At 34.0% G+C, this 27940-nt stretch overlaps 1 protein-coding gene across 1 annotated transcript in view; it reads left to right on the plus strand.

Annotated features, from left to right (window-relative positions):
- LOC129225835 (neuralized-like protein 4) overlaps nucleotides 1-27940 on the plus strand; it is a gene marked incomplete in the record, with an annotated part of 156574 nt that overhangs the window by 41819 nt on the left and 86815 nt on the right. Inside the window, 4 exon segments of the mRNA XM_054860354.1 lie at nucleotides 975-1209; nucleotides 6843-6930; nucleotides 10597-10864; nucleotides 19463-19625. Of these exon segments, the coding sequence (XP_054716329.1) occupies nucleotides 975-1209; nucleotides 6843-6930; nucleotides 10597-10864; nucleotides 19463-19625 (754 nt within the window).

The raw sequence follows: 27940 nt of genomic DNA on the forward strand, positions 1-27940 counted from the left end.
TCCTATTTTTTAAAGTTTGATATAGTTGGAAAGATCTTAAAAAATACCCCAACCGAAGTTTTTCACAAAGCCTTGAAGGTTCAATAAGCTAAATTCACTAGAAAAAAACTTATATAACTGTTTTTTAATTAGCAGAACTCACAATTTATAAACTTGACTTTTTTTCATTATTTTAACTCATTGTTAGGAAGTTTTGCTTAATTTTTTAAAATGCTCTTTCTACATTAAAAATGCATTTTAGTGCTTCAAGAATGGTATGATTGGAATGCTCGTAAAAAAAAACCTTTTCAGACATTTACCTAGAGGTGATGAATTGTGAACTCAAGTAAAAATTTGTAAATGCAGTGTGAAATTTTCGAAAGCTATGAGGAAGCTCGCCTCCCCCCCCCAAAAAAATCTTTAACTATGCCATTTCAGGAGGTTGATGCCCCCTCCCCCACTCCATTTCAGAACTACTGTCATGGCCGCAGAGAGCCAAGGCAGGCCCCTAGTTAGTTTTGTCACCAGGCCCCCTCCGCGCACCCAAAAAATGAAGAAAAAGAAGGGGAAAAAGAAATAATAATCAAAACTGCTTACTAGAAAATAAGGAACTCTATTATAAGTGCCACAACTATAAATACCAAAAGAGTAAATTTTACTTTATCTTTACTTTTCCGCTTATTCGAAGTTTTATTCTCCTTTTTTACTCTCTTTCCTTTGTTTCTTTTTTCCTTCCCCTTTTTTTTTCCTTTTTTGTGTCAATGTTGCCGTGCCCCCCCCCCCCCCCCAAAAAAAAATAGGCCAAGCGTTTCCGACTAGACTGACATGGCCTCTCGTCGGGCCTGACTACTTTAACTTCAATGTGTTCAATGAATTATCTTTAATATAAATTTATTTCAAATCAATGAGATAGTCATGCCCTTTTAAGTGTACATTTAAAAAAAAAAAAAAAACTTTTATCTTGCACAACTTGTGAGAATTTTCTTATTTTACAGGAAGGTGATAGAATTGGTTTAGTGCGAAAAAGCAACAAAAATTTGCATTATTATATTAATGGTTTAGATCAAGGAATAGCTTCAGAAAATGTTCCTGAAACCATTTACGGTGTTGTAGATTTATACGGAATGACTGTGAAAGTTAGCATTACTGAACATTATAAACCTACACCTAATGAAATTGATCTTGAAATAAACTCTTCAGCATCAGAAGTACGTTACACAGCAGCTACCAGTAAGTAATCATTTCATTTCCTTCTTAAAAGAGATTTTATTTAGTCATTTTCTATTGTGTTTTAACCATTAAATACTTGATGAAGCGATAGCTTTAAATTTTGTTTAAAAGTAGTTATGTTGAATAAATGTTGGTGCTTAAGGTGCTTGAAAAAAACAGTAGCTTATCCAAACATGAAATTAAAAAGTTTTAGCATTATGTTTAGATAATTTCAATAAAGTATGTTGCTTGGCAAGCTTATTTTATATGTTTATGTCTGTTTTGTACATTTAAGTGTGCTATTAAGTCAAGCAACTTAATTTGTGTGGGAAATTATTATTTCATATCAGGATAAGGGTAATTTCTCCAATTTCCTTAAGGCCCCTCGAGAATGCCCAGTTTTAAGGATCTGTTAAAAGGCTCTTTAAACTGCATTATGTTCAATTAAAATTCTGACATATTTTTTCAGTGCTTCTCTTAATTGTGTTATTAAACCATTGTGTTACTGTGTGTTTTCCCCCCCTCCTCTCTCTTTTTATCAATTGTGATTTTAACTTTCTCCTCTCTCTCACCCTTTCTTCTCCTTTTTTAAAATTTCAGAAAAAGATATTATCAAATGTTCATTAACTAAAACTCATTAATATTTATGCATTACAAATGTTGCAGTAAATACAAATAAATTAGATTATACCTCTTTAACTTTAGCATATTTTTGGACAGTTTCAGACATTTTTGGACTTAAATTTATCAAACTGAAAGATGTTAATGGGTTAAATTTTTGCACTGGAAGCAGGATGAGGGATCATTGTTTTAAACTACTCAAATCTCATGCTAACCTGGAAATTAGGAAAATATACTTCTTTAATAGGGTCGTGGGCATTTGGAACAGTTTACTGAAGAGGTGGTAATGAACAAGGGGGTGGATAGCTTTAAGAAGGCCATTGATTTCCATCAGGGACTTAAAAACTGACTAATACTAAAGGTCAAGATTTACGGTCGCCACTCGCCACGTGGCGACTCAGTTTTCAAAATTGGTGACCCCAAAAAATTTCTACAGTCGCCAACTTTTTTGGGGGTTATTTTTAATTTAGATCCCAAGAAAAGAATTTCAATGCAGGATTCACTATAAGGATTCACCGATAGAGACCGTAATCCGACTGAATGTTGTTTATTTTACAAAGCTTGCATGTTCTTTCTCACTGCCTGCCTGTATGTTGGTTATTTTACGATGCTTGAATGCTCCTCTTACGCGTTTTAGGCCATTAATAAAAGAAAGAATACAGTGAATTAGGAAACCATTTGCACAAGATGAGAGCGTTTGCTCCTTTGTCTTAACTCTTTGTTTTTCAAGTAATTAGCGTACTATAATCATGATTTCAAGAAGAAATCATTGTATTTTAGATTATATTTCAGATTAATTTTGATTATTTCTTCAAAGTAATTACCTTTTCACGTTTTTAGTTTAGTTGCTCAAATGGTATATTAGATTCAAACATTATTTTTTTACATCGTATTATACACCGCCTCCGATTATACGAAACTTTTTTTTTCTTCAGGCCCATTTTAGAACCAGCAGATTATAGGCCGCCCGCGGACAATACATAGGAAAATACGGTTATTAAACGGGGTTCGTACGTTCCAAAAAACCTGGAATTGTCATGGAAAACGACATAGTTAAAAATGTCAGGGAAATTTCGAATTTTACCCCCCCCCCCCCCCCCCATTTTTTTTTTTTTTTTTCCAATTTTTTCTCGGGGAATTTTGTACATTGAGTTCTAATCTTCGTTTTTATCGATGTTTCCTGAAAAAAAAATATATAAAAGTTTCGAGGCAAAATGAAGCTGGCAATAAAATAAAAAAAGGACAGCGGACGCCATTTTTGCCCCTCAATAGTTCCAAAGAAAAAAATTCCTAGGGTGAACAGGAATTATGCACAAATTTAACGGGAGAAGAACATTTTCCTGCATGTAAAGCACAAGCCTGCGGATGGTAGGGTCAATTGGGAAAATCGTTTTTTAATCGAAAAGTCTTTTCAACTACAAATGAAACGTAGTCACCATTTTTGGTCATTTATAAGATGGAAGTAGACACGATGCTTAAATGCCTAAGTTTCCAAAAACAAAGCAGAATTGGATGTTTCCTTTAACTGCAAACTAATGAAAAAAACGCGAAATATGCTGCAACTTGTTTTTTCTTTTTTTTAATTATTTTAAATATGTAATTTTTTTGAGAAATGAAACATTTTGTTCTTAACACTTAACCTTATCCTCATTGCCTTGGACGCAAATGTGCTAAAAACTTTTCAATTGAATTGTAGTTTCACGAAGATTTATTATTTTTAAATTGTTTTCACGCTATAAATTCAAAAAATTATTTCTTAATTTTTGTCGTCGCCGCCATATTTGGTCATTCCCAAGATGGCAGTACACAAGACTTTTTAAGAGCCTAAGTTTCCAAAAATGGCATTGGATGTTTATTGCAGTGCAAACTATTGATAACAATGAAAAATGTGCCCTTTTTCCGGGGTAATTCGTAATTATTTTCTGGAAAAATGTGAAATTTTATCTTCAGAACATTTTTTTAAATTCTAATTGATTTAGACGCTTATGTGCTAAAAACCGACTATTTTGCCTTAATTGTAGTTTTTTAAGGATTAATTATTGACCTTTTTCTAAAACAGTTTTATGTTTTGCTTTAAATCTTGTTCTGAAAGTATGGAAATATTTTGCAAATTTTGGCTCTTTAAAAGTGAAAAAAAAAAAAAAACATCATATTGTATGTTTTTTTACATAAACCCTCGAAGGTCGTTCCGATTCTATTTGTTTCCCAATTAACAAAACCTTTTTCCTGAAAAAATTGTCAAAATAGGAAGACAAGTTACTTAATTTAAAACTTGAAAAGGCAACTTGTTTTGACCCCCCCCCCTGTGTCCCCCGTTTTATCATTTCTTTGCCATAATCAATGTTCCATGTTGTCCCATAAATCCTGTATTTCATTAAAAATCCTATACATCATTAAAAATAGAAAGAAAAAACTGTATTACTATATTTCTAAAAACTATATCTTATATTTCTGCTGTGATGTGGACGCTAATACTCGCAATCGATTAGGAATACATTCCATTGAAAATCGTTTAAACAACGGGGGCTAGTTTCTATTTATTCGAATAACTGTTGTAATTTTTTAATCTTCAATCGCATCAGATTAAAATATGAGCCAAATAGCAAGTCCTTTGATCGTTTTCCCTTCATAGTCATCCTAACATAGAGATGCTGCGTATGGAACGTAGTCGCCATGTTTGGTCATACCCTTAGTTCAAATAACGCAAAAAGAATGTTTTTTTTTGGAGATATATTCTTGGTAAATGCCAAATTGTATATTACTGGAGGAGGTTTGTAGTTAATTATTTTTATGCCAAAAAAAAAAAAAAAAAAAAAAAACAATCTTAATAATTGAAAAAATTCAAATCATATGTTTATCCAATATTTTTTCGATTCCCTTCGTGCTAATTTTCTTAAAGGTAATTCTGTTCATCAAACTAGTTACCTGAAAAGTGCATGTTGATTTTTACTACCATGGCGTTTGCAATGATTTACAAAAAGATTTTAAAGGAATTTGTTGTTGTTTTTATGGGAAATACTTTTTTTTTTATCTGTGGAACCATGGTACTGTGTACACTACTTTATTTTTGGTTTAATGATTTTTTTTTCTTATGAAACTTTAAAATGGGTGGAGTGAATCATTTGCTTCAGGAACTCCCAACCTTCACCCAAAGCCTCTTATATTTCCATGATTAATATAATTTATATTTCTTGTTAGCATTCCTTTAGCAACACTTTCATAATATTTGTTTCAAAAAATACAAATTGAAATCCCCCCCCCCCCTCATTCTTGTACTAGAGCGCTGTTTTCAAAACCCGGTAAAACTGGTGGCCACCAAGTTTTTTGAGTCTAGTGGCCATTGGCCACTTGAAAATGTTCTGAATCTTGAGGTCTAACTAGGACCAGCTTAGCTGGGCCCAATGCCTGTTGCTGGTCCTCTCATTTGTATTTGTACAGTTTTGGACAGTAAAAACCACCTGTCACATCCGAAACCAGTTTCTGACTTCCAAAATCCAACCCTGGATTAAGTATGGTGTCATACAGTATGATTTTTTGATATATCCGATCTTTTATTATTGGGTTATTCCATGTTAAATCGACAAATAAGCCGTGCCACACCATTTTTGATTTTGTTAAAATTTGGTTGGTAATATGTACCAGTATTCTGTATCCCCAAACTGTTTTTTTTTTCTTGGAAAAATTTTGTTCCTGAGATATAGCTATTTTTTGCTTTGAGGATCAGTGAAATTCAGCATTTTTGATCCTTTTTCTAAAAGCTCTAGTTCGTCTAGTTCGTAAGGTGAAAGAATGAACTTTTATTTGTGCATAAAAAGAAATGATTTAAGTTAAGCCTAATTAGAAATTTTACGTTGTCAAATCATGGTTAAAAAAAGTGCCGTTTTTGTGATTTCGAGCCTATAAAAGCCGATGAGGGACTTACAGTAGGAACATAATTTTTTTTTCTGTTGTAGTTAGTTATGCATACTAGAAGCACATAAGAAAATAGGTTGATAATAATAGTCCTTCATTATGAAAAAATTGCTTAAACTAAAGAAAAACTGAAAAAATGGGTTTTTTTACTCCATAACATCGACCTTTGGGGTAGGTGATAAAATATTTTGAAAATGTTTGGGTAAGGAGCCGTTACATTGCCCTTTAAAATAAAAAAAACTCTTGTTTTCCTGGGACGTAAAAGAGATGTAAGCCTCTAAAGTAATAAAATAATAACTTTTGCTCATTACTTAAAAGAGCTAGGATAGTAGACTGGATAAATACATTAAAAAATACCATCCAACCAAATTTCATCAAAATACATGTGCGAAATGTAATTTTAAACAACAAATAGCTTTCAATTTTTATTAACTATATTTACAAAACATAATTTTTCACCAAAACAAGCGTTTTATTTAAAGGTTTTTATTGTTTTAATGGCTTCTTACCCTAGCATTTTCAAATTTTTATCACCTAACAAACGTCCTGCTTTGGGGGAGTGAAAAAGCCCATTTTTCATTTTCTTTAAAAGTTTAAGCAACTTTTTCATCATGAAGGACTACTACTATCAACCTATTTTCTTCTGTGCGTCTAGTATGCATAACTAACGGAAAAGAAAATTAAGTTTCTACTATAAGTCCCTCATTGGCTTTTTTAGCCTTGAAATGGCGAAAACGGCATTTTTTCAACCATTATTTGAGAACGAAAAATTTCTAATTAGGCTTAACTTAAATCACTTCTTTTTATAAACAAATAAAAGTTCATTCTTTCACCTTTACAATAAGCTGTGTTTTATCTTCCTACTAATTTAAATAAATGAACTAGAGCTTTTAGAAAAAGGATTAAAAATGTCGAATTCCACTGATCCGCAGAGAAAAAAATAGCTATATCTCAGGAATAAAATTTTTCCAAAAAAAAAACCAGCTTGGGGATACAGAATATTAATATAATTACCAAATTTTATCATAATAAAAAAAGGTGCGGCACGAAAATTTCTGAAACTTTGTAGATTTTATATGCAATGCTATTATTTTTTCTTTTTTCTCCTTATTCTCAAATAGGAGTGATGTATGATGATTTACTTTTTCATGAGCGTTGCGGCATACATGTAGCTGTAGTTAATGAAGGTCGAACGGCTCTAAGACCGAAGTAAGATAAATTTAATAAATGAAATTATGCATAATAATTTTGCTGAACGATTGGTTAGTTGCAATAAACAAATTTTTAGTGATCATGTTGCTTGTAAAAGGTATGTGGTATGTTTGTTATTGGATGATTTGTTTCATAGCTCTTGAAAATATGAATATAGTTAGTTGTCTCTTCAAAAAAAAAAAAAAAAAAAAAAGAAAGAAAGAAAGAAAGAAAAAGCTGCTAAATGTGGAGAGAAAATATTTTTCTATCTTCATTATGAAAAGTTTGTTTTCAAATAGCGATAAGTCGATTTTTTCTATTTTTGCAGGAACTTGACTTTATTTTATAACATTTAATGATGACTTTAAGGATAAGATAATTTTTTCCAGTAATCAGTGGATAATAACTCTAAATTATATTGTTGATAAAATCCTGAAAATATGTATATATGTGTAGATATGATACACTACTCGACATTGAAAATGCAACACCAAAAAGAAGTGGTCAGAAAGTGATGAAATTTGGAAAAAAGGCAGAGACAGCAAGGAATAATTAATGATCTTAATTTAAAAATGATAGGCAGAATACAGAACGAGAATGGCGTCGGCTCAGAAGGATGTAGGACAACAGCGGACAGCGATACACGAAGAAACACGTCCAGGCATAGAGTCGATAAGGGTGCGGATGGTGTCCAGAGGGGTGGCCCTCCATTCCCTTTCAACCATTTGCCACAGTTCGTCTTCTGAATGAGGCAGGGACAGAGTCTGCAAACGGTGTCCAATCACATCACACACATGCTGAATTGGTGACAGGTCAGGAGAGTATGGTGGCCAGGGAAGCATCTGTGTGCCTTGGAGAGCATGTTGGCAGATCCGAGCACTGTGTGGTGGGGCGTTATCCTGCTGAAAAATTGCATTAGGTAGCCTTTGAAGGTAAGGGATTGCCACCGGCCACAGCACATTATCCAGGTATCGTTGGGCCTTCATAGTGCCCTTAATATGAACTGGGGGTGATATGGAATTGTACGCAATTGTGCCTCAAACCATTATGCCACGTTGTTGTGCGGTGTGACATTCCACAGTTACTGCTGGATTAGATCTATCTCCAAGTCGACGCCACACACGCATGCGGCGACTATCACTGGATAAACAGAAGCGGGATTCATCTGAGAACACGACATTTTACCATTCAGTCATCCATGTCACTCTAGTCCGGCACCATACTAAACGTTGCTATCTATGTTGTGGGGTCAATGGCAGTCTTCTTAGCGGACGCTGTGGTTGGAGACCACTTGCGACCATACGACGGGAATTGGTTATGGTTGACACGGGAACATTCAGGGTATCTTGCACCTGCTGCAGAATCGAGGAACAAGTGACTTGGGGTCTGCTACAGCTTGTTTGTGGATGCGTCGATCCACGTGTTCTGACGTCACTCTGACTCCCTCAATCTTGCCACATTTCGTTGTTCCAACCATCTTTAGCACAGCTGAACCATGGTCACATCCGTGTGGGTATCAGCTGCGATTTGACGTATGGACCAACCTCCCCTTCTCAGTCTGATCACCATAGCCTTCGTAAAATTGTCTATCTGCTGGAAGTGCCTTTGTTGACGTCAGCCTCGTATTCTCTCGTGTTACACGTATCCTCCAAGACAAAAACAAAGTTTTTTCATTTATTCTCCAGTCAGAAATAACGATACGAATATTGCCCATTCTACAAGTTCCTTCCCTTATATCTTACTTCACGTGCGTCGGAGAGCTGCGTATTTCACACCATTTACATAACTCAGTGATGTACATCTACTCTAAAATTTGCATAAATTTCTAAACACTCCTTCTTGGTGTTGCATTTTCAATGTCGAGCAGTGTATATGTATAGAAATAAAAATAAACAAAAACAAGAAGTTCTGTCCAGAACTAAAGAAACCTACTATCCCATTTGTATACCAATATTGACTTTTTAGTTTCTGATCAATATTCTCAATATTAATTAAACTCTCAAATTATTTCAATTGTAAAACATTTTAACCGGATTTCTGGAAATAAAATAGGCCTTGCTCGTCTGAAAAAACAGATGAGTAAAAAATAAATTTACAAACGACTAATGTAGTTGCACCTTTTAAAAAAGCAGCTAATATATATTTTACCATTAAAAAAATATTTAATTGCTTCCAGAAAGAAAAAAAAAAGAAAAATAATAAGCTCATTTAAATAAATGCATTATTTCAAAAAAAAAAAGTTTTCTCCTGTTGCCAAAAAAAAAATTAAAAAAATGAATAAATGTACTTCAAAATGTCATCTTAAAAAAATAATTTTCGTTATCCAAAAAAAAAAAAAATCCTCCATGAATATCTTTATGTATAGAAACCCCAGAGACACATAAAGGAAGGTGTTGTTCCTTTGACCACTTTGCAAAGTTTAATTTTTCTTACCTTTAATATTAAGGCTTAATTCTTTTTTTTTTTCCTTTTATTGTAATTAGTATTCTAATTTTTAAAAATATGATTTTTTTTTCAAATTTTTTATTTTATTCCTAATATGTTTCATTTGATTAAAAAATTATAGTATTACTGCAGTCAAAGGTACAGCATGTAGTTATACCTTTGACCATGAATTGTTGTACCTCTGACCAGGCAATAAGACAGTACAGCAGGTGTAGAAAAGAAACGTTTAGTAACATTGTAAATGAATGGACGTCAAATGTATACGGGACATTGTAAGTATAAAAAAATGCTATCAAGGATGTAAGAATATTGTATTTCTTTCTTGCTTAAACACTTAATATGATGAAAAGTCAACTCCAAATGACAAAAATTTTGATTGTCAAGATGATTCTCTCGTAAATAGTACAGTTTGGAAGTTAAGCCGCAATGTCTTCCACATTATTATCATACAAATTTCATCTTCTATGGTAAACTTTCCTCTTACCGTTGTTTTTTTCAAACACAAAGGCCTTGAAGGCTCTCCAATTGACATTTTCTGTACCTTGATAAGTGTTATTGCTCTTTCAATGGCTTTCTTTTTTATAAATTTTCTTCCCTTTCATATCTGTCTTGCTTCTTGGCATTCTGCTCTGCCTTTGCTCTAAGTAAAATAAATTAAAATAAAAGAAAAACAAACATAATTAATTATGTAGTAACTTAATAAATTTATTCATAAATTTGTAATAAACAACTGAATTAATAAAAAATTAACTAATTTTTAAAAAGTTATAGCAAAACATAAAAGTTAAATGATGAAAATATCATTTAGGGGTGTTTCTTTGACTAGGTCAAAGTAACAAATACTAATCATGGTTAGAGGTACAACACCATGATAGTGCAAATTATAAAGCATGCTGCAATTTTAGGATTCAGGCGAATAATTTTCGCAAGCTCAACTATATTTCTTACAGTGTAATAAATACTCCGTCAAATGATTTCTATCAAGATAGGCATAACACAAAAAATATTTTTAGGCAAAACGTTATCAAACAAATACTTATATTTTTATAGTATAAATGAATAAGTATTATTCATTTATACTATAAAATTATTCATTGCAAAAAAATTCCCATTACAAAAACAAAATTTGTGGTCCTTTGAGGTTCGTTGTAACAAGATTTCACTGTACTTCCATATTGTTTGTTGCATACTCATAGTTTTTTTATCACTTCTCTGAAGATGCCTCTCAATATTTTTTAGTTGCTTAGATGATTTCAACAATGCTGTAGTTTTAACAAGTCGACCATTACATCCTGGAGAATTATTTGAAGTTATTTTGGAACAAATTGTAATTAAATGGGCTGGAACAATTGAAATTGGTGTCACAACACATTCTCCTCAGGAATTGGAGTTTCCCTCGACCATGACTAATGTAAGGTCTGGAACTTGGATGATGACTGGTAATGGCATTATGTATAATGGCACAACTGTTGTTGATGACTATGGCTGCAATTTAGATAAATTTAAAGTAAGTTACATATTTTTTTCATAAAATGTTTAATTTTGGAAATGAGATCAAAATTAATACAGCTAAATTGCATTTATTCATAAGTGTAAAATCTTTTTAAAAAGCAAATTACGTTACTGGGTATTTTTCTGTTACTTTTCCTACATGAAATAGCTATCAATTAATTGGCTCAAATGAAAAACTCAAGAGTAGGAATTCCAAATAATAGCTACTGGCTACCAAAGTCGCAAAAAAATGGTAGCCACTTCTGTACTTTAGGTAGCCATTTTTAAGAACGACATGCTTGCAGTAAAAAAGTGAATAACCTATTAGTTATTAGTAATACAGTAGAAGACCATTATAATGCACATCTTGGGACCAGAGCTTTTGCATTATACAGGTTTTGGCGTTATATAGATCGTTTCACAAATTTGGAACTAATATTCAGAATATATCTATATATTAGCTCTTCAAAATGAGTTTTATCTGCAAAAGTATAAAAACACTAATATTACAATTAGTTATTCACAATTAAAAGAATGTATTATCCTGCACTTCTGCTAGCTTCATGGTTTGCATAACATCTGCATTTTCAAGAGCCATTTGATATTCTGTTTACTGTGAGTAATAATTTTCATTTCAAAGCTTTGAAGTAAGATGGAAAGATGAAAAACTCTCTTCAAAATTTAATATGCCTAACAACTTTTATGTTTGCAAAGCAAAACAAAGGTTTTTTCTACACTGAAAAACCTATTGTTTACTTCTGAAAAGTTGCGCAGTTTATAGAGAATTGCATTATATAGGTCGGCGTTATAAAGGTATTCTACTGTATTAACAATGACAAAAAATTCCACATGTTAATACTTCCGATGAGTAAGTAGTAAACAAAGTATTGCATTCCCCCCAAAAAATTTCCCACAAATTTCGGCCTAAATTTCCATTCTGCTCACCCCTGAATGAATGTCAAGTGGTTTTTTTCGGCCTGTCCAAATGTGCGTATGTACCTAAGAGCCTATGGGCGCCAGAATACCTGATTTGACAATCCATGAATTAGTTATCACAAGTTTTCTCATGACGTCTATATGTGCGTATATATGTATGCGTCTGGTATAACTCAAAAAGAGTATGCTGTTAAAAGTCGAAATTTTATATGTAGACTCTGAATGGGGGCTAGGTGTGCTCCTCCCCTTTTTGTTGCATTCGAATGTTCCAAAAGGAATCTTTTACACATTTTTCAGGACAAATTAGTGTTAGTTCAATTCAGACTTATGTTTGCAAAAAAAAAAAAAAAAGGTGTTCATGCGCACATACTTACTTCTAATGAGAAAATATATTACACATCATTGAGGAGGTAAAAAAATAACTGCAATATTTGTATACTGTATTCAAATTTTCCAAATCTGCTCTCTGTGTGGTGATCGGAGCAGAATAGTCCCAACATAGTGTGTCGTAAGAGGCCACTAAAATGGACAATCTAAGGTGTGAGGTACGCTGCTGATGGATGGATTTCATCGTGGTTGTATGATGTCTTAAACAGTCCCCTCAATTAACCAGGCGAAACCTCTTTGTATTTAGCCTTACACTCATGCTGCGTGGTTGTGCAGGTGTTGACATTTTACCACTTCACAGTTCCCAGCTCCCGTGGAGTTGGAGGCTGGCTTGAAGGAGAAAACTAGCAACCTTGCTGCTGGACGAGATGAAGGTGCAAGTCTGCAACCGCCAGGGCCGTATCCAGAGGGGGGGGGGGCCTGACGGGCCCGGCCCCCTTGAAACCCGAAATGTTTTGTACCGTAAAACAGAAGGTTTTTTTTTCTTTAAATTCCTAATGTCAGAAAAGGAAAATAACAAAGTTTTTTTTTATTCTTAATTTTGCTACTATTCAAAATTTAAAATATTTTGCAGAAATGCAGAAAAAGCAGTTCTAGTTCTCATTAGCTGCAAGGCACACTTGAAATTTAGACCTTTAATTAGGACTTCCTGCTCTCTTTCCCAATTCAGTTCAGGGAAGTCCAGGGTTAAAGCAGGCCCTTTGTCAGTTCGGTAGACTTTTCAAGTCTACCGAACTGACTTCTGTGCACTTCCTCCTCCAGGGGCTTGCACAGAAATTTTGGGGCTGTCACAAATGCTTCTTTTGGGCCCCCTCCATATTGTTTACCCATATTTTCAACCCTAGGTTTAAAAATGTTAGGCCCCATTTAAGCTCGGGCCCGGGCCAACAGGTGTCACTTCTCCCCTCTGTGCACAACCCTGCCCTCCTCCCCCTAAAACTCTTATAAAACTTACACTGTACTGTTTTCGAGCCGGGGACTCCCCAAAGGCTGGGCCCCTAGTTTCCGATTAGGCGAGTATCTTGTTACCAAGATGTGCCAAATTCAGCTCCTTGATACATCCTGAGTAAAAAATGCAAAAATCACGATTCTCGCGTTTTTGTAGCATAATTTTCAAGATCATTTTTGTGACTGATATGTTTCTTGTCTTGCATTTATTTAATGCCGAATTCAGTATCGTGGAAGTTTTTTTGTTATTGCTTGTTTTTTCTCTTACTTCTACTGCATACTGTTAATACCTTTAGCATGAGGAAAAAAATAACACTTACTCTACTCTCTTTCATTTTCTGCACTACTTGTGATGAAAAAAAAAGTTTGTTTCGAGAAATATTTCGTTGCATTTATTTTTAACTTAAAACGGGTGTGTCTTACAAAGTTATAATCATTTTGTAAGACTGTGCAATCAACTTCTGAAAAGTGTAAATAAAGAGCTTCAAATAATTTCAACTGTTCGAGAGTCTTTGAAAATTATTTAAGTTTTTGAAATTCCTTGAAAAGTTCTTCAATTTTGTATCTTATCAAGAAAATAAAGTATGAATTGTCCAAATGGCCAGAATTTTACTCTTCCGTTCTTATTTTCTGAATGTCTACACCATTTCTTTTAAACTATTTTGTACAATTTTCATACTGTATGGCATTTAATGAAAAAAAATGGGAGTAGGGTTAGTGATCAAAAACAAACTTCACTAAAAGCCGATGTGAGCAGATGACTGGGTGCTTCTCTTTTCTCCTCTCTCATTTTTCCTCTCTGTCCATTAAGTTCCATGATTTGTCGAGCAAGCAATTTTTATTTTGTTTGATCTTGATTTGCAAAAGAATGTAACTTTTAAAAGACTTTGTATGCCTAGTTTTTTTCATATTTTTGTTGTCTCAATTACCTAATATAAGGCCTCAAAATACAGATTTTTTTTCGAAAATTTCTCGGGGGAAAAACCCCCGGACCCACTGAAATTATGGGTGTTCTACATCTGACTTAAAGAGACACTCTCCTGTTATCCTTACCACTAAAGGTGAATAAGAAAAATAATAAGAAATTAAAATAACAACGTCCAAACAGTGGAATCATTAAAAATCGAGACAAAAAGTCTTCTATGTTAACATTTTTATGCGTTTGTTGTGTCTATTTATACTATATGTGTGTGTGTGTGTGTTAGGGCAATGTGCTAATCCAGGCCCCTCCTGAAAAAAATTTCTGGATACGGCCTTGGCAACCGCCAACTGTGAGGGTGTAGATCTGCAACCCACAGACTCTGCAGTAGAGGGGCAGGGAGTACTCAATTTTGCACAAACACACTACAAGCCCAGGCAGGAAAGGGGGAGGCTGGTACAGGAGGCAAAAGCCACTCGACCAGCCTTCCCCGAGAAGGTAGGAGAAACCAAGCGTCTTTGGTCGGAGGTTTCAACTCCTTCCCTTGCACAAACTGCTTGATCTTTAAGAGTAAGGACAGGTCAAGCAGGGAGTATGTTTATGATGGCTGTTGTGAGAGAAACCTTCCCTTCAGAGAAGTTATATCACAATGACATTGAATCTATTCAGCTGGTCATCCTAAAAAGGACAGTCCTGATTCTTTCTGGGATCATATGCCAAAAATGCAAAAGGCTTCGTAACAAAAATAGTATTAGGAAGACTTTTAGTCTTCTTCGTGCATCGGTCATTGCATTTTAAAGCGGCACTTTGTTTTAATGGGTGTCAATAAGGAACCAACTTTCAGGGGTTGCCTTTTTCTTGAGGAAACGAACTCACATCACGTGTGATTCTGAAGTGTTTTTTGCCCGTAGGTTTGAACACCTTGGTCGTCATAGGAGATTCATAACATTCTTATTAGGTGTTTGTTGAATTTTGCTTCAGCTACTGGTCTGTTTTGCGACTTCTGTTTAGGGACTAGTACAATAGACCTCTGGATGCAGTGCTTGGTTCGGTTGAACCCCTCTTTCTTTCATTTGATTTGTTTGATTCCAAATCAGCAGTCAAAATTTTCTGAATGAGAGAGTACTTGGAAGATTAGCATGACCTCTAGTGACCTCCCATCGAAGCATCGCTGACACACTGAATGAAAAAAAATCTCCTTTTCAAAGTTTTAAGCATACAATTTTTGGTACATTTCTGCTACAAGAACATCACTTGACTTGGTGACATTTTTATTTTCTATCTTTAAAATTATCTGAGAAAATTTCCAATTTCAGTTGTTAGTTGCACATTATTCATTCTAATCAATTTGGAGAATAAAATGCACAAAAGTACTGATGTTTTGAGTAAATAAGGTAGAATTATCTTGGGTGGCATGGTCCTTTCATACTAGACAAGTTAATTTTGTAATAACATATAATTTAAATAATTTCTCTCTAATTTGAATGCGTAACTCCAAGAACGTTGCTACTGCTGAAACCAACTAACAGAAGGTTCCCGTTTAACCTGAAAGACCTCTACTGTCACAATCCTTAGTCCTAGATGCATACTTCCAACTGAAAAAGTGGCCAAAATAAGATATAAAGTTAAGGTATGAAATGCTTGAAGCAAAAAAATAAATTAGAAATATTGCAATATCTAACTTCATATATGGTCTCCTACATTTTGTTTACGGAAATCAAAAGCATGAAAACACTATTCAAACACAAAAAGGTGGACATTAGTACGACCAACAATCACTGAGATATGAAATGCAGTGCTTTATGCCGTACACCACTTTACACAGGCAGCCAGTAACACCTTTTAGGGGGAAATATAGCGGCTAACAAGCGTTTGAAATTATATGTATGTATGGAGTGTATTTTCAAGTTGTGCTAGCTTTTGTAGTGTGTTTTTATGTATCATAGCATAACATTTGCATTTGTATTTTAATAGCAGTGAAAAACATTATTATTTTATTTCTTTTACTTTAACCACCTGTCATTCTTTTAAATTGGCAATAAGTTCCAATATTGTCTTCTGCGCGGTTTCTAAAAATTTTACTGACGTCTCTTTGAGTTTTGGTTGCAAATATTTCAATATATTTGCTATGGAATTATTTTTCAATGGGGATTATTTCCCCAAATATAAGTTAGTAGACCTGGGGTGCATATAAAATGGTAGATTTCTTATTTTTGCAGTCATTTTTATTTTTGCTTCAACCTTTCGATTTCTTAATGCTGCACTTTATTTTGACTATTTTTACAATTGAAGTAAGAAGTAAGCATCTAGTACTGGTGATTGTAAAAATAGACGTCTTGCAGATTAAACTGGAACACGCTGTATATATATTGGTACATATGTTGTATATACATTTCAAATTGGGTCAATCTTTTTGAAACACGCTGGTGTTTCAAAAAGATTGACCCAATTTGAAATGCATATATTATGAAAACTACTGATAATAGACACTTCAGATTAATTTTATATTACATGGATAATAATAAAGTTTTTTTACATACAAAATAAAAGGTGCTCATTGCAAGGAGGAATGCAGAAAGTTTAAAAGGAGGGGGCGGTTGATTTTTTAACTAACCTCTTACTGCATATATAATTTATACATGCTTGGAAGGGGGGAGAGGAGAGACTTTTTCACAGCATATTTTTCTAAAATAACTAAATTATAGAGATTTTCCAACGTCCCTGAAATTATTCCTTTCCTTTTCCGTTGAAAGCGATATTCTGAAGTTGCATTTTAGAACTTCTTTTTCGTAATAATTAAGCAGAATGTGTCGAGAACCCTCCCCTCTAACATCATCAAATTAGTCAAAAATTGCACTTTTAGAAACTTAAGTTTCAAAAAATTACTAGAGGATAGTCACTGAACCCATCCTTTTGAGTAACACTACCCAAGATGTCTCCAATTGCGTCTTTTTTGCAAAATACCCGGGGGGGAGGGATTTTTCCAAACTTCTTCTCCCAACATCGCCAAAGATCACTAAAATTGCCTTTCTGAAACTTCGGTTCCGAAATGCTGCTGGAAGCGAGATTCGAACCCTATTCCTTTTCTTTTTGTCATCAAAAAGTACTTTTAAGATCTCAATTCGGAAAAATTAATGCTGAAGGGTCTCTCAAAGGAGGGGTGATCACCTCCTCCCTTTATAGCCGTCCTTGCCTCATTGTGTCCACCTTTCGATGCGTGGCATGTGTCGCATATGTCTACACGGTAGTCAAATCCGTCCCAACTTTTGCAAACATATGTGCATCAACTGTTTCTACTGCTACTACAAACATCCATGTCTTTGAATTGTTTATACCATCTTCTAATGCTCTTCGAGCAGGAGCTTTAACACCAGGGTATTCTCGATGACAATCGTGCTGAACAGTTGTTATGAACTCACACTTTGGGAAAAGTAGAACACAATACGATTTTTGTGGTGCAGTCGCCATTTCCACAAACACTAAATTGGCGGTAAAAGAAAGAGAGTTAGCGCTACCTGTCATCAACTCCGTGAAACTCAAGGTTCTCTCCATTCTAACAATACCTTTATTTGATGAAACAGGTTAAAATCTGATTATTTATGATTTTTTGAAATTGGGTCATTCTTTTTGAAACACCCTGTATATATATATATGAGTAAAGCTAAGGAGTAATCCAAATCTCTTCCAACTCATATCTATAACAGCTAAAATGAGCATTTTCATATTTTAACTCTATATTTAACATTTTAACTTTGTTTTGTTGTTTATTTTAAAGAATGTGATGAGTTTTTTCTTTTCTATTAGCCCCTTCCGGCCATCCGCTCATTTTAAAATCACAGGCTCACCTTTTGTCTCTTGTTTTTGGGCTCGTGATATTTCAGGGCTAAAAAGAAAAATTTCAAACTAAAAAATACCAAAAATAATAAACCAATACATATATTATACAATAACTAACGCCAGAACTAATGTCATATACCCCACTCTTGGGGACTTTTTCCTGTTGGCGCCAAGAAAATGATGTATGACGGCATGTGTCATACATCGTTCTTAGCAATCCTGTTTTAGCGCCAACTGGAAAAATTCAGATAAAAAAACATGATCAAAGCACTTCAGAACACTATATATATATATAAAAGCAACATAAAACCACAACAAAAAACATCGCGAATATACGTTTCAAAAATACCAGAAGCTAGAAAGTTTTTGTACAGAAAGAAAAATTACTAGAAAGTATTTAAAATGCTTAAATTAACAAATTACTATGACAGCTCACCAATGAAATATGTACCAATATAAATAAAAGCTATTTTTCAACATGCATTTCATCGAACAAAAACTTTTCTCATGCTCTGCTAAAAAAGTGTAAAGTGATTCCAATTGCGATGTTTGAAGCGAAAAACATGCCCAAAACCAATAACTATTTCAGCTAAAAAAACGGTTAGTTACTCAAATTTTGATGTATGAAAAGCAGAAATGTCTGAACAGAACATCCAAAACCTAAACAATACAAAAATACCATACATTAATTATCTATCCAGACATGCTTTCAAAATACCTATTATATTTTACATAAAATAACACCTTTCATATTTTTATAAAATGCTAGAGTCAACTTATTTTCAGAAATTCAGTACCTAAAGGAGGCACATTTATAGAATGTGTCAAAATAATTCGTGGCATCGGTAAGAATTAAATTTTAGAATAAAATAACTGTACTATTTTTGTAAAATTAATTTACATACAGTAAAAATAATGTTATAAACTACAAGAAACCCTCAAGATTTTGTAAAAACAAAGAAATTCGGAAGCGAGAGATTTTTTGAATTCTAAAAAAAAACTTACCTTTTTTGGTACAAATGCTCACACTCCATCTGAAACAAAACAACATATGACAATGGCACCTTACGGATACACACCAAGTTGGAGTTTACTTTTAATTAATGTTCAAGTTCGAAGAAACTGGCATTTTCTAATATTTATTCATCAAAAGACAACTACTGAATTTAAACTAACAAAAAATAAGCTTTCCTGTAAGGGATATTGCACGAAAAAACAAGAATCTCTCCTGCATGAAACCGATAAAAAGTAAAGAAGTTTGAACAGATCTAAGATTACCTTCGGGTTGCCAAACAAAGTTTAGTTTTGGCAGGGATACCATGCTTAAAAAGTTATCACCTCATTGGCGAGAAAAATATTTCAATTTTGTGCAAAAAATCGGATTTTGCCAAATGGGGCCGGATCGGGGGGGGGGGGGGGGGGGGGGGATATCACATTTGGGGGTACCCAAATGCCTTCATTTATGTCAATTTCTTGCATTAAAAAATAGGCACCTTTATGACCATTTCCTTGAAAATATTGTTAAAGCACATATTTTTGGTTGTTTTTAACTCTTTTCTTTTTCTTTTGCCACTTGTTTGTTTACAGGCAGGTGATAGAATTGGTGTTGTTGTTTATGAAGATGGCAAGCTTCATTTTTTCGTGAATGGTATTGATCAAGGACTTGCTGTTAGCCATGTTCCAAATGGAGTGTATGGTGTAATTGATTTGTATGGACAAGCAGCTAAAGCAACAATTGTTAGTGCTTCAGGTATTTGAATGTCTACTAGTTTTAAAGGATATGCATGCAATTGTAAACAGTTGCACTTGCTTGATTATTTTTACTCTTTATGATGTTCAAACTATTTGCTCGGATGTCATATTTTCACGCATATACTTGCACATGAAGGAAAGAAATAACTATGTATCATTATATCAAGTGTCAACATTTAACAACAAAAAATTTATTCTTGAAAAATGGTGGTTTCCGGCAGAGGGGCGATTAGAACTGAAAAGTGGGGAGGAGGAAGAAAACAACAACTAAAAGTCATATGACTTATAGCGGTAGCAAAAAGATGAAACAAAAGGAGAGAAAAAACAAAGTACCCGAAATTTTGCTTCGGCTGGTTTTGAGTACAGATGAATGGTTATTAATGTAAATGAAACAACTTAGCTAAGTAAAGTAAGAAAAAAAAATTAATTTTAATTTTGACATCTTGAATTCAAGTTATGTTTTTCGCAATCACGAGTGTGTGTCATGGGTGCAAGACCTTCCGTCTCAGGACGGATTTCCGTCTTGGACAATATTTCCGAGACGGAGGTCGGGATGGAAAGAAATTCGATAACTTTCTTTCAGTTTTTACTTAAAAAAGAAAAATTGGGTGTTTGAAAAATATGCTTTAATATTACTGAACCGTTCCATAACCATGAATTTACATCGACATTCTCTCGGTTTTCCGCCATGGGTTTGTTTTGTTTGCAACGTGCTTTTGAAGGAGTGGCTTTTCGACTTGCGCCGTTTGACTCTTTTTAGGCGTAGCTCTGTTATTTCCAACTCACTGCATTGCAGACCGAGGAGTTGCTCGCTATTCTCCCTGATTTTTCGAAATAATCGGCTCTAATTAAAAATTTAGCCTTTTCTCATGCTATTTTTGATCATCCTTTGTTTTTTTTCATTTTCGTTTTTTTTTTTTGCAAACTTTACACGCATAAATGAAAATTATGTACTTAAATATTGTTATGTCTTAAAATGTCTTAAGAGTCGAATCTGAATCACCGATTGAGAGTGATTGCTGACAAGATGAAATGTTTTTGCCACAGCAAAGGGCGTTCACATACCAGGTAAAACGGAAACTATCAGGGATTTTGAAGATTTCAATGAAAATGGGAATTTTGGAAATAATCGAGGGGAAATTTCAAGCTGGTTGGAAACACCAATGGGCAACCGTTCCTGCATTTTTGACAAAGATTTGAAGAATCACTAAATTTCAGTGTCATTGAATCTAACCCTCGCTAGAATGGAAATATGGGAAAGGGCGGGGAGAGAGAAAGGAAAGGAGAAAAATAACGGCAGCACTAATTTGCGAAAAAACGCTACTCTTGCAAAGAGGGTTCGCAAATTAATCCACGATACTGAGGTCTTAAAACGTTGATATCTTGGACAATCTAAGAGGGGGGGGGGTGTTACTCCGGGGTTACAGTATAAAATATCGAAAAACTGAATTGAAAGCCATTTTTGAAGCTAGGAGTGGTTTGATATTTCTCCTTTGCAAACTCTTAAAAATTTAAAAGTCTAAAAGTTTTAGGCTGTTATCAATGATGTAAAAGTGGGGTGGGGGAGATTAAAAAAAAAAAATCAAAAACTGGAGTCTTAAAAACACTAATTTAGGCAATTTTTGGTGAATTTATAAGGGATGGTTTTGGTGTTTTAACACGAAAATGTTTTGTAGCTGATGTATTAAAAACTATTTGAGGTTATAATTAAATGACTTGAGTGAAATGACATTTCGGACCCTCTCCCAAAAAGTGTTTGAAATAGAAGTCTTAAAATTTTTAGGCTGTCTTTGGCAATGTCAAGAGGGAGGGGGGGGGGGGGGGCTCTTTTTAGGTGAAATTCCGAAACTGGAGTCTTAAAAGCGCAACTTTATACTGTCTTAGGGTTCGGGGTTCCGCTTTCCCAAAAAATATTTAAAGCTGAAGTGTTCAGAACTCAGCTTTAGGTAATCTTTAAAAGACTTAAGAAGAGGGCATTCGAAGGCTTTCTCTCTCAATAAGTTTCAAAATTTAAATTCTTAAATCTTCGGTGATGAAAAGGGGAAACCGCAAATTTAAGTCAAATTTAGTGAACTTAGGGGAAGGAGTTCGGGGGGGGGGGGTGGTCTCTCTTCTCGAAAATTTCTCCATGCTGAAGTATTGAAAAGCTATTTTGGCTATTTTTGAGTGAGTTAAGAGTTAGGGAATTAAGGGTCTTTCTCGAAACAGTTTCGAAATTGTAGTCTTAAAACTTTGGGTCGTCTTTGGCGATGTGTGGAGGGGAGTTGCTCTCTCAATAGAAAAATAAATCTTAAACAAAAACTTGCACTGTGTTTAGTAAACACAATAAGGAGGGGGGTATTCCGCAGTCCAGCCCGAAATATTTTCGTTTCTGAAATTTTAAGAACTTTGTTTTGGGTTATCTTTGGATGACTTAAGGGGGAAGGGTGTAGGAAAGTTCTTTCAAAAAGTTTCCAAAATTAAAGTGTTAAAACTTTTAGGCTGTCATAATTCATGTTTATACAAAAAGTTTCCAAAATTAAAGTATTAAAACTTTTAGGCTGTCATAAGTCATGTTTATAGGTAAGAGGGGTACTATTCCTACAAAACAATTTAGAAACTGAAGCCTTGAAAATTGAAATTTAGGACATTAGTGGTGAACTCAGAGGAAGGGTTTCAGGAGTTCTCTTCCGAAAATGTTTTTAAGCTGAAAATTTGAAGCGCTACTTAAGGCTATATTTGAGTGCCTTAAGAGGGATGTGATTCGGGAACCCTGCCTGGGTTTAGGATTCAGTTCCCCTATTTCTTTTTTTGGTTAATGAATATTGGAAAGGATACCTCGTTTAAAAAAATATATGACTTCACTGAAGCGATTTTTTATTGCTAATTTCACCACCTGCTATCTTATAAAAGAATTCTTTTCCAAATGAAGACTGGGGGGGGGGGGATGGTGCCAATTCATTATCATTAGTCGGCCATACCCCTTCCCCCATCTTTCCTTCATTTCTGGTTTGTTGGCGCTACCTTATGTAGACATTCCGATCAGAACTGATTTATGTTGCAAAATTGAAAACCTTATTTCCTAAGCGATTTTATTGCTACAATAAAAATGTTTACGATCGGCAAAAACTAATGGTGCGGCGCTGCGAACGCTTTTACCCCCTAACAGTATCCAACATTGTCTAAAATTGCGTTTTTGGAATTTCAATTTTGAAATATTGCCGAAGGAGGGTTCCTTGAACTCCATCCCTTCCATAGTGCATTCAAAAAGCGTATAAACATTATGAAAGATGGAGTACAATTTCATTTTTAAAACTTCGATTCCTGAGAGAGCCCAGAGCACCCCCACCCTTTCTCTAATATGTTTGAAGGCTGCCCAATATTTTGGGACTATCAGTCTGAAATAATTGATGTAGGAGTTCTGAACCCCTCCTTTCCCAAAACTCTACCAAAATGGCTTACCATAGTTTTTTTGGACTTCAATTTGAAAAAAAATCTGTTGAGAGTCCCCCAGACCCCCCTCCACTTATTGCCGGATATGAAATTTTTTGGAATTATGATTTCAAAACGCTGAAACAGTGGCGAATCCAGGGGAGCGGCTATGAGGCTGCAGAAACCAGAACTAAATTCGTTCTTAATGTAAAATATTAATAAAAAAGATATCATTTCCTATATTTATCATTTCATTAGTTTTCATTCAGGTTGATGCGCGAATTTGCTATAGTAACTGAGATGTTAGTTTTCCGACATTTTCCTTTAGAATTTCGGAAATTTTGTCCTACCTGCGCCAAAAATTTATTTATTTAATCTTAAGAGAAGAAAGAGACAAATTGCAGACCTCACTACTACTTGTTTTTTTCCTCTCCCTCTCTCTTTAACTGTTTCTCACTTTTAACCTTTTAGTTCACAATTTTTCAGGTTTTCTTTCTTATATTTATAGTTTACACTACCAGCTTCTCTGATGCGCATTATTATTATTATTATTATTATTATTATTTTGCATAATTAACGAAAATTGAAATTTGTGCCTTCAAATTGCTTAGCCATGGTGTCTAAAATGCATGACATTTTTATTTTTTTTTATATAGTACACTGACATTTAAATTTTAAAACTTTACACCACTGAATACTAAATTTTAGATACTTTCAAGTGTGTGACTCAGAGAATATCATTAGCCATCAACACGTCTTGATAGGCAAATAATTATGATATAGATATTTTTTTAAAATGTCTTCGTTTACATCAATGATCTTTGGTCAAAGAGACAAATTTTTAATGATCTCAGCCACCCCCAGAACAAAATCCTGGATTTGCCACTGGCTGAAATATTACAATTTAAAGGCTTAAAATTTAAATCAAACACATATTCCAAAACTGGCATTGTTAAAATCTACAACATTAATACACATAAATTTTTCCTTAAGCCTGCATGCGGGCGAGGGGGGGGAGGGGAGCTGAAAATATTTTCCGTCTTGAAAACATCACCAAACTTGCACTCATGGTGTGTGTATGTAGACGTGTGTGTTTGTGTGTAGGGGGTATGTGTATGTGTGTAGGCATGTGTGTTTGTGTCTGTGTGCTGGCATAAGTGCATGGGTAGTTGTGTGTATGAATGCGTGTGTGTGGGGGGTATGTGTATGTGTCTGTGTGCAGGCATGAATGTGTGGGTAGTTGTGTGTAGGTATATGTGTAGGTGTCTGTATGTATGCGTGTGTGTATGTGTGTGTAGGTGTAGGTGTGTGCATGTGTTTGCGTGTGTGTGTAGTTGTGTATGTATGCGTGTGTGTGTAGGACATGGATGCAACCTGGAGACGGTTTTCGCTATAGGAGCAGCATCGTGAGGAGCCGGTCGACGGTGATGGAGCGGAGGGTGGCGGTGGGAGAATAAAATGATAGGACACCAAAAACAGTCAAATGAAAGCAATAAGCATTCATGATTGCTCAATAACGACAAAAAGCACAAATTGCAGATTACTGCAGAAACGTGTTTCAGCATTACAGGGAACGCCTTTTTCAATGCAAAATGAAATGAGAGCGTGAGTGAGAGTCACAGTCAGACACCCGAGAAAAGTCTTTGTCAGATGTCTTTTGATCCATAAGCTCCTTTCATTGTGCATTGAAAAAGGCGTTCCCTGTAATGCCGAAACACTTGTATGCAGGAATCTGCAATTTGTCCTTTTTAAGGTTGTTATTTCTCACTTTACTTTTCAGCACAATGGTACAATGTGCGGAATTGTACATTTCAATTCAGCACCTGCAACAAGAATAAATCATAATATTTTAAATACATGAAAACCTTTTAGAAAGTTGATACTTCATATTCTGATGCATATTGGTTTCTTGTGATTGAATATATTGCAATTAAAAGCCAAAACTTAAAATTTTGGGGAAAAGTGCAAATATATGCTTAAAAATGTCTCATTTATGCTAATAAATTAAAACTACACCTAATCTGCATACCATTATTTACTGTAAAAAAAAGTATCTAGAAAAGAAATCATATGATTTGTTGGCCCTCGGGAAAAGGACGAACGGATGTGGAATGGTAAGTTCGGGAGAAAATGAAGCAATGGAAACTGAATTTCAATTTAAATAACATTTTATTTAAAACATATGTATAATAGGGTGGAACGAAAAAAACAAAGTTTTTATTTTCAAATTGTAATAGTGCAGAAAAGTTGCGATTGGTGAAGACTTACAAAACAAAACAAAAATTTTTAAAATCGGATAATATCTTCCGATCCCACAACGAGCCTGAATATTTGAAAAAATGGAAAATTTCATGTGTTTTTAGCGATTTTTTAAAAACTTTGCTCCAACATTTCTTTTTAATAATTTAATACTCTAAGACGGAAAAGTTACGATTGCTGAAGCCTTCAGAAATTTAAAAAAACATATTGAAATCAAATAATACCTTCTGATCCAGGAACAAGCATGAAAAGTAAAAAAAAAGGAGAATTTCATCTTTTCTTATAGTGATTAAAAATTAAATTGTTCTTCTTGTTTTTTTTCCCCGATGTTACATGTAGGACTCGACCGATGCATCGGCCTGGCCGATGCATCGGCGCCGATGGTTCAACAATTTAGCCATCGGCATTGGCATCGGCGGCCGATGCTAACTTGCAGGAAACATCGGCCCATTGGCCTTAAAAAACATCGAAAAGCCGATGGAATTGGCCGATGTTTTTGGAAAAAAAAAGGACCTTTGTTCTTTTACTTTTTAAAGTACAAAGTAAAGTGAGTTATTGTTTTCACATAAAATTGTTTACTTAAATTTCAGTATGAATTTTTATTTTAATCACCCCTGAAAGAGTTTTTAATACTGCATTCAGGTACCAAACAAGTTAATTAATGCGTTGTTTCTTGCGGTTGGATGTACGTAAGTATCTCTCATAAGTCATAACTCAAAAATGGTAAGCTGTAGAAGGCTAAATTTTCGCATGTGGGATGTGCATGCGTTCCAGTTGTGCAATTCCCTTCTTGTTTTCAATCGAATGTTCTAAAAAGCCTATTTACTAATTTTTTGTGGCTATTAATTACTTATTTCAAGGCAAAACTAATACAGCGCCTCAGACTGACGATCATTTGGTGATATATTGCCGAATTGGAGACTATGGAAAGAAATATGAGATGGCGAAACCGGTTTTGTTTCATTTTGTTAGATTCTCGTTGAACCGACGGTAATTTTAAATTTTTCGATATTTGTAATATGAATCACAGTAATGCAGTCTTTTTTGTATCGCTTCTGCGGAGCTACAAGTTTGGGGCCCGTCGAAATACATTTTGGGGCCCTATTTCTGTATCATAGAAAATGTAAAACATTTATCACAAGCATTTTTGTAACTCGGGCCCCTACGGTTATGGGGGCTCGTGCAATTGCAATATTTGCTATATTTTAAATCGCACCTGCGCGTCAAAACAAACTGGGGTGCAAGTTTTAAAAGAGTTTTTCTGCTCAATGTTTATGATTACTTTGAACTCTATTTTTTAAGACTATTTTTTGTATTTCCGAGAACACTTGCGTGCCCCTCCTCCCACCCCCTCAATTTCTGAAATTAAACTGTAGTTGTACTTTTGAGTTGTTTAAAAGTAACACCATTCATAAAATTAGAGTTTTTTTTTTTTTTTCAAGCTTTATTTTTTGTTTAGGAAAAATTTAGAGAATTAATCTAACAAAATTGATTAAAGACGTTTTGAATAGTGACATAATTCGGAAATCAAAGGGACTTTTGAATTTTTTCTTCGTAAGTGCTGAAGTTGATTCAGAAACTCTTCCGAGACGTTGGTGGTAGCGGTTCTGTACTAAAAAAATGAGGCCAAAAAGTTTAATGTTGGGAGTTATCACAAAATCAAAGGGTGACCCTCCTAACCCACCCTCGTCGTGTCAAGCATTTCTTTCATATTTAACGATTATTTATTTTGGTCATGAAATGTCATTTTGCGTATTTCTTATATTTTTTTCACCTATATTTCGTAATGCGAATTCTTTTTTGCATCATGAATAGCGATCGATTTTTTTTTCTGTTATAAGTAACTGTTTTTATGTATTTGTATAAAATCAATGAATAAGTTATTTTCGTTTTCATCATATTTTTAATAATATGTTATAGAAAAGTTTAAAGGATTTTCTATTATGCAATTTTTTAAATTTCAGAAAATTATTGTTAAATTGATAAATTTAATTTGAACTTGTTCGTAGTGCTTCATAAAAGATTAAACAATCAAATTATTCAATATTACGTGTGCAAACATCAGATCAAGTAGTATATGTATTCAGTTATTAACTTGGTGTAAATATTGAGTTTGTTTATTGTAGTTGCGTTTTAAGAACCTTGCTCTTTTAAGAACTTTGCCGGCTATTTCTTTTTTCAGCAAAATTTATGTCACTCTTATAGCTTTTATGAAAAATGCAAACTTTTCTATTCATAAATTTTAAATAAATATAAAAATATTCCTAATATGATTTAATATTGAAATTTATCTGTTACCTTTTTTGTTTAATTTGATGAGTAAAAAATGTCTACGTGCAATTTTTCCACTTTAATTGCGTTATTTGTTGACGGTATTATAGTTTTATTCTTAATTTTCATTTTAATGATAAAACATAATTTAATCTTTTTTAACTATGTTTAATGTACCTAAATCCATACATTTTGACAATATTACTGAAATCTTAGTTATATGTTCAATTTAAAAAAATCAATTGGTTATTAAACAGTCTCTTTGTTTTTCTTACTTTTTTTTCTTTCTTTCTTTATTTTATTCTTTCTTTTCTTTTTTTTTTTTTTGGTTGTTCTTTGTCTTCCATCATACAGCAGTCAAAAAAGGAAAAA

Source organism: Uloborus diversus, chromosome 7, assembly GCF_026930045.1.
Source record: "Uloborus diversus isolate 005 chromosome 7, Udiv.v.3.1, whole genome shotgun sequence".
NCBI lineage: Eukaryota > Metazoa > Arthropoda > Arachnida > Araneae > Uloboridae > Uloborus > Uloborus diversus.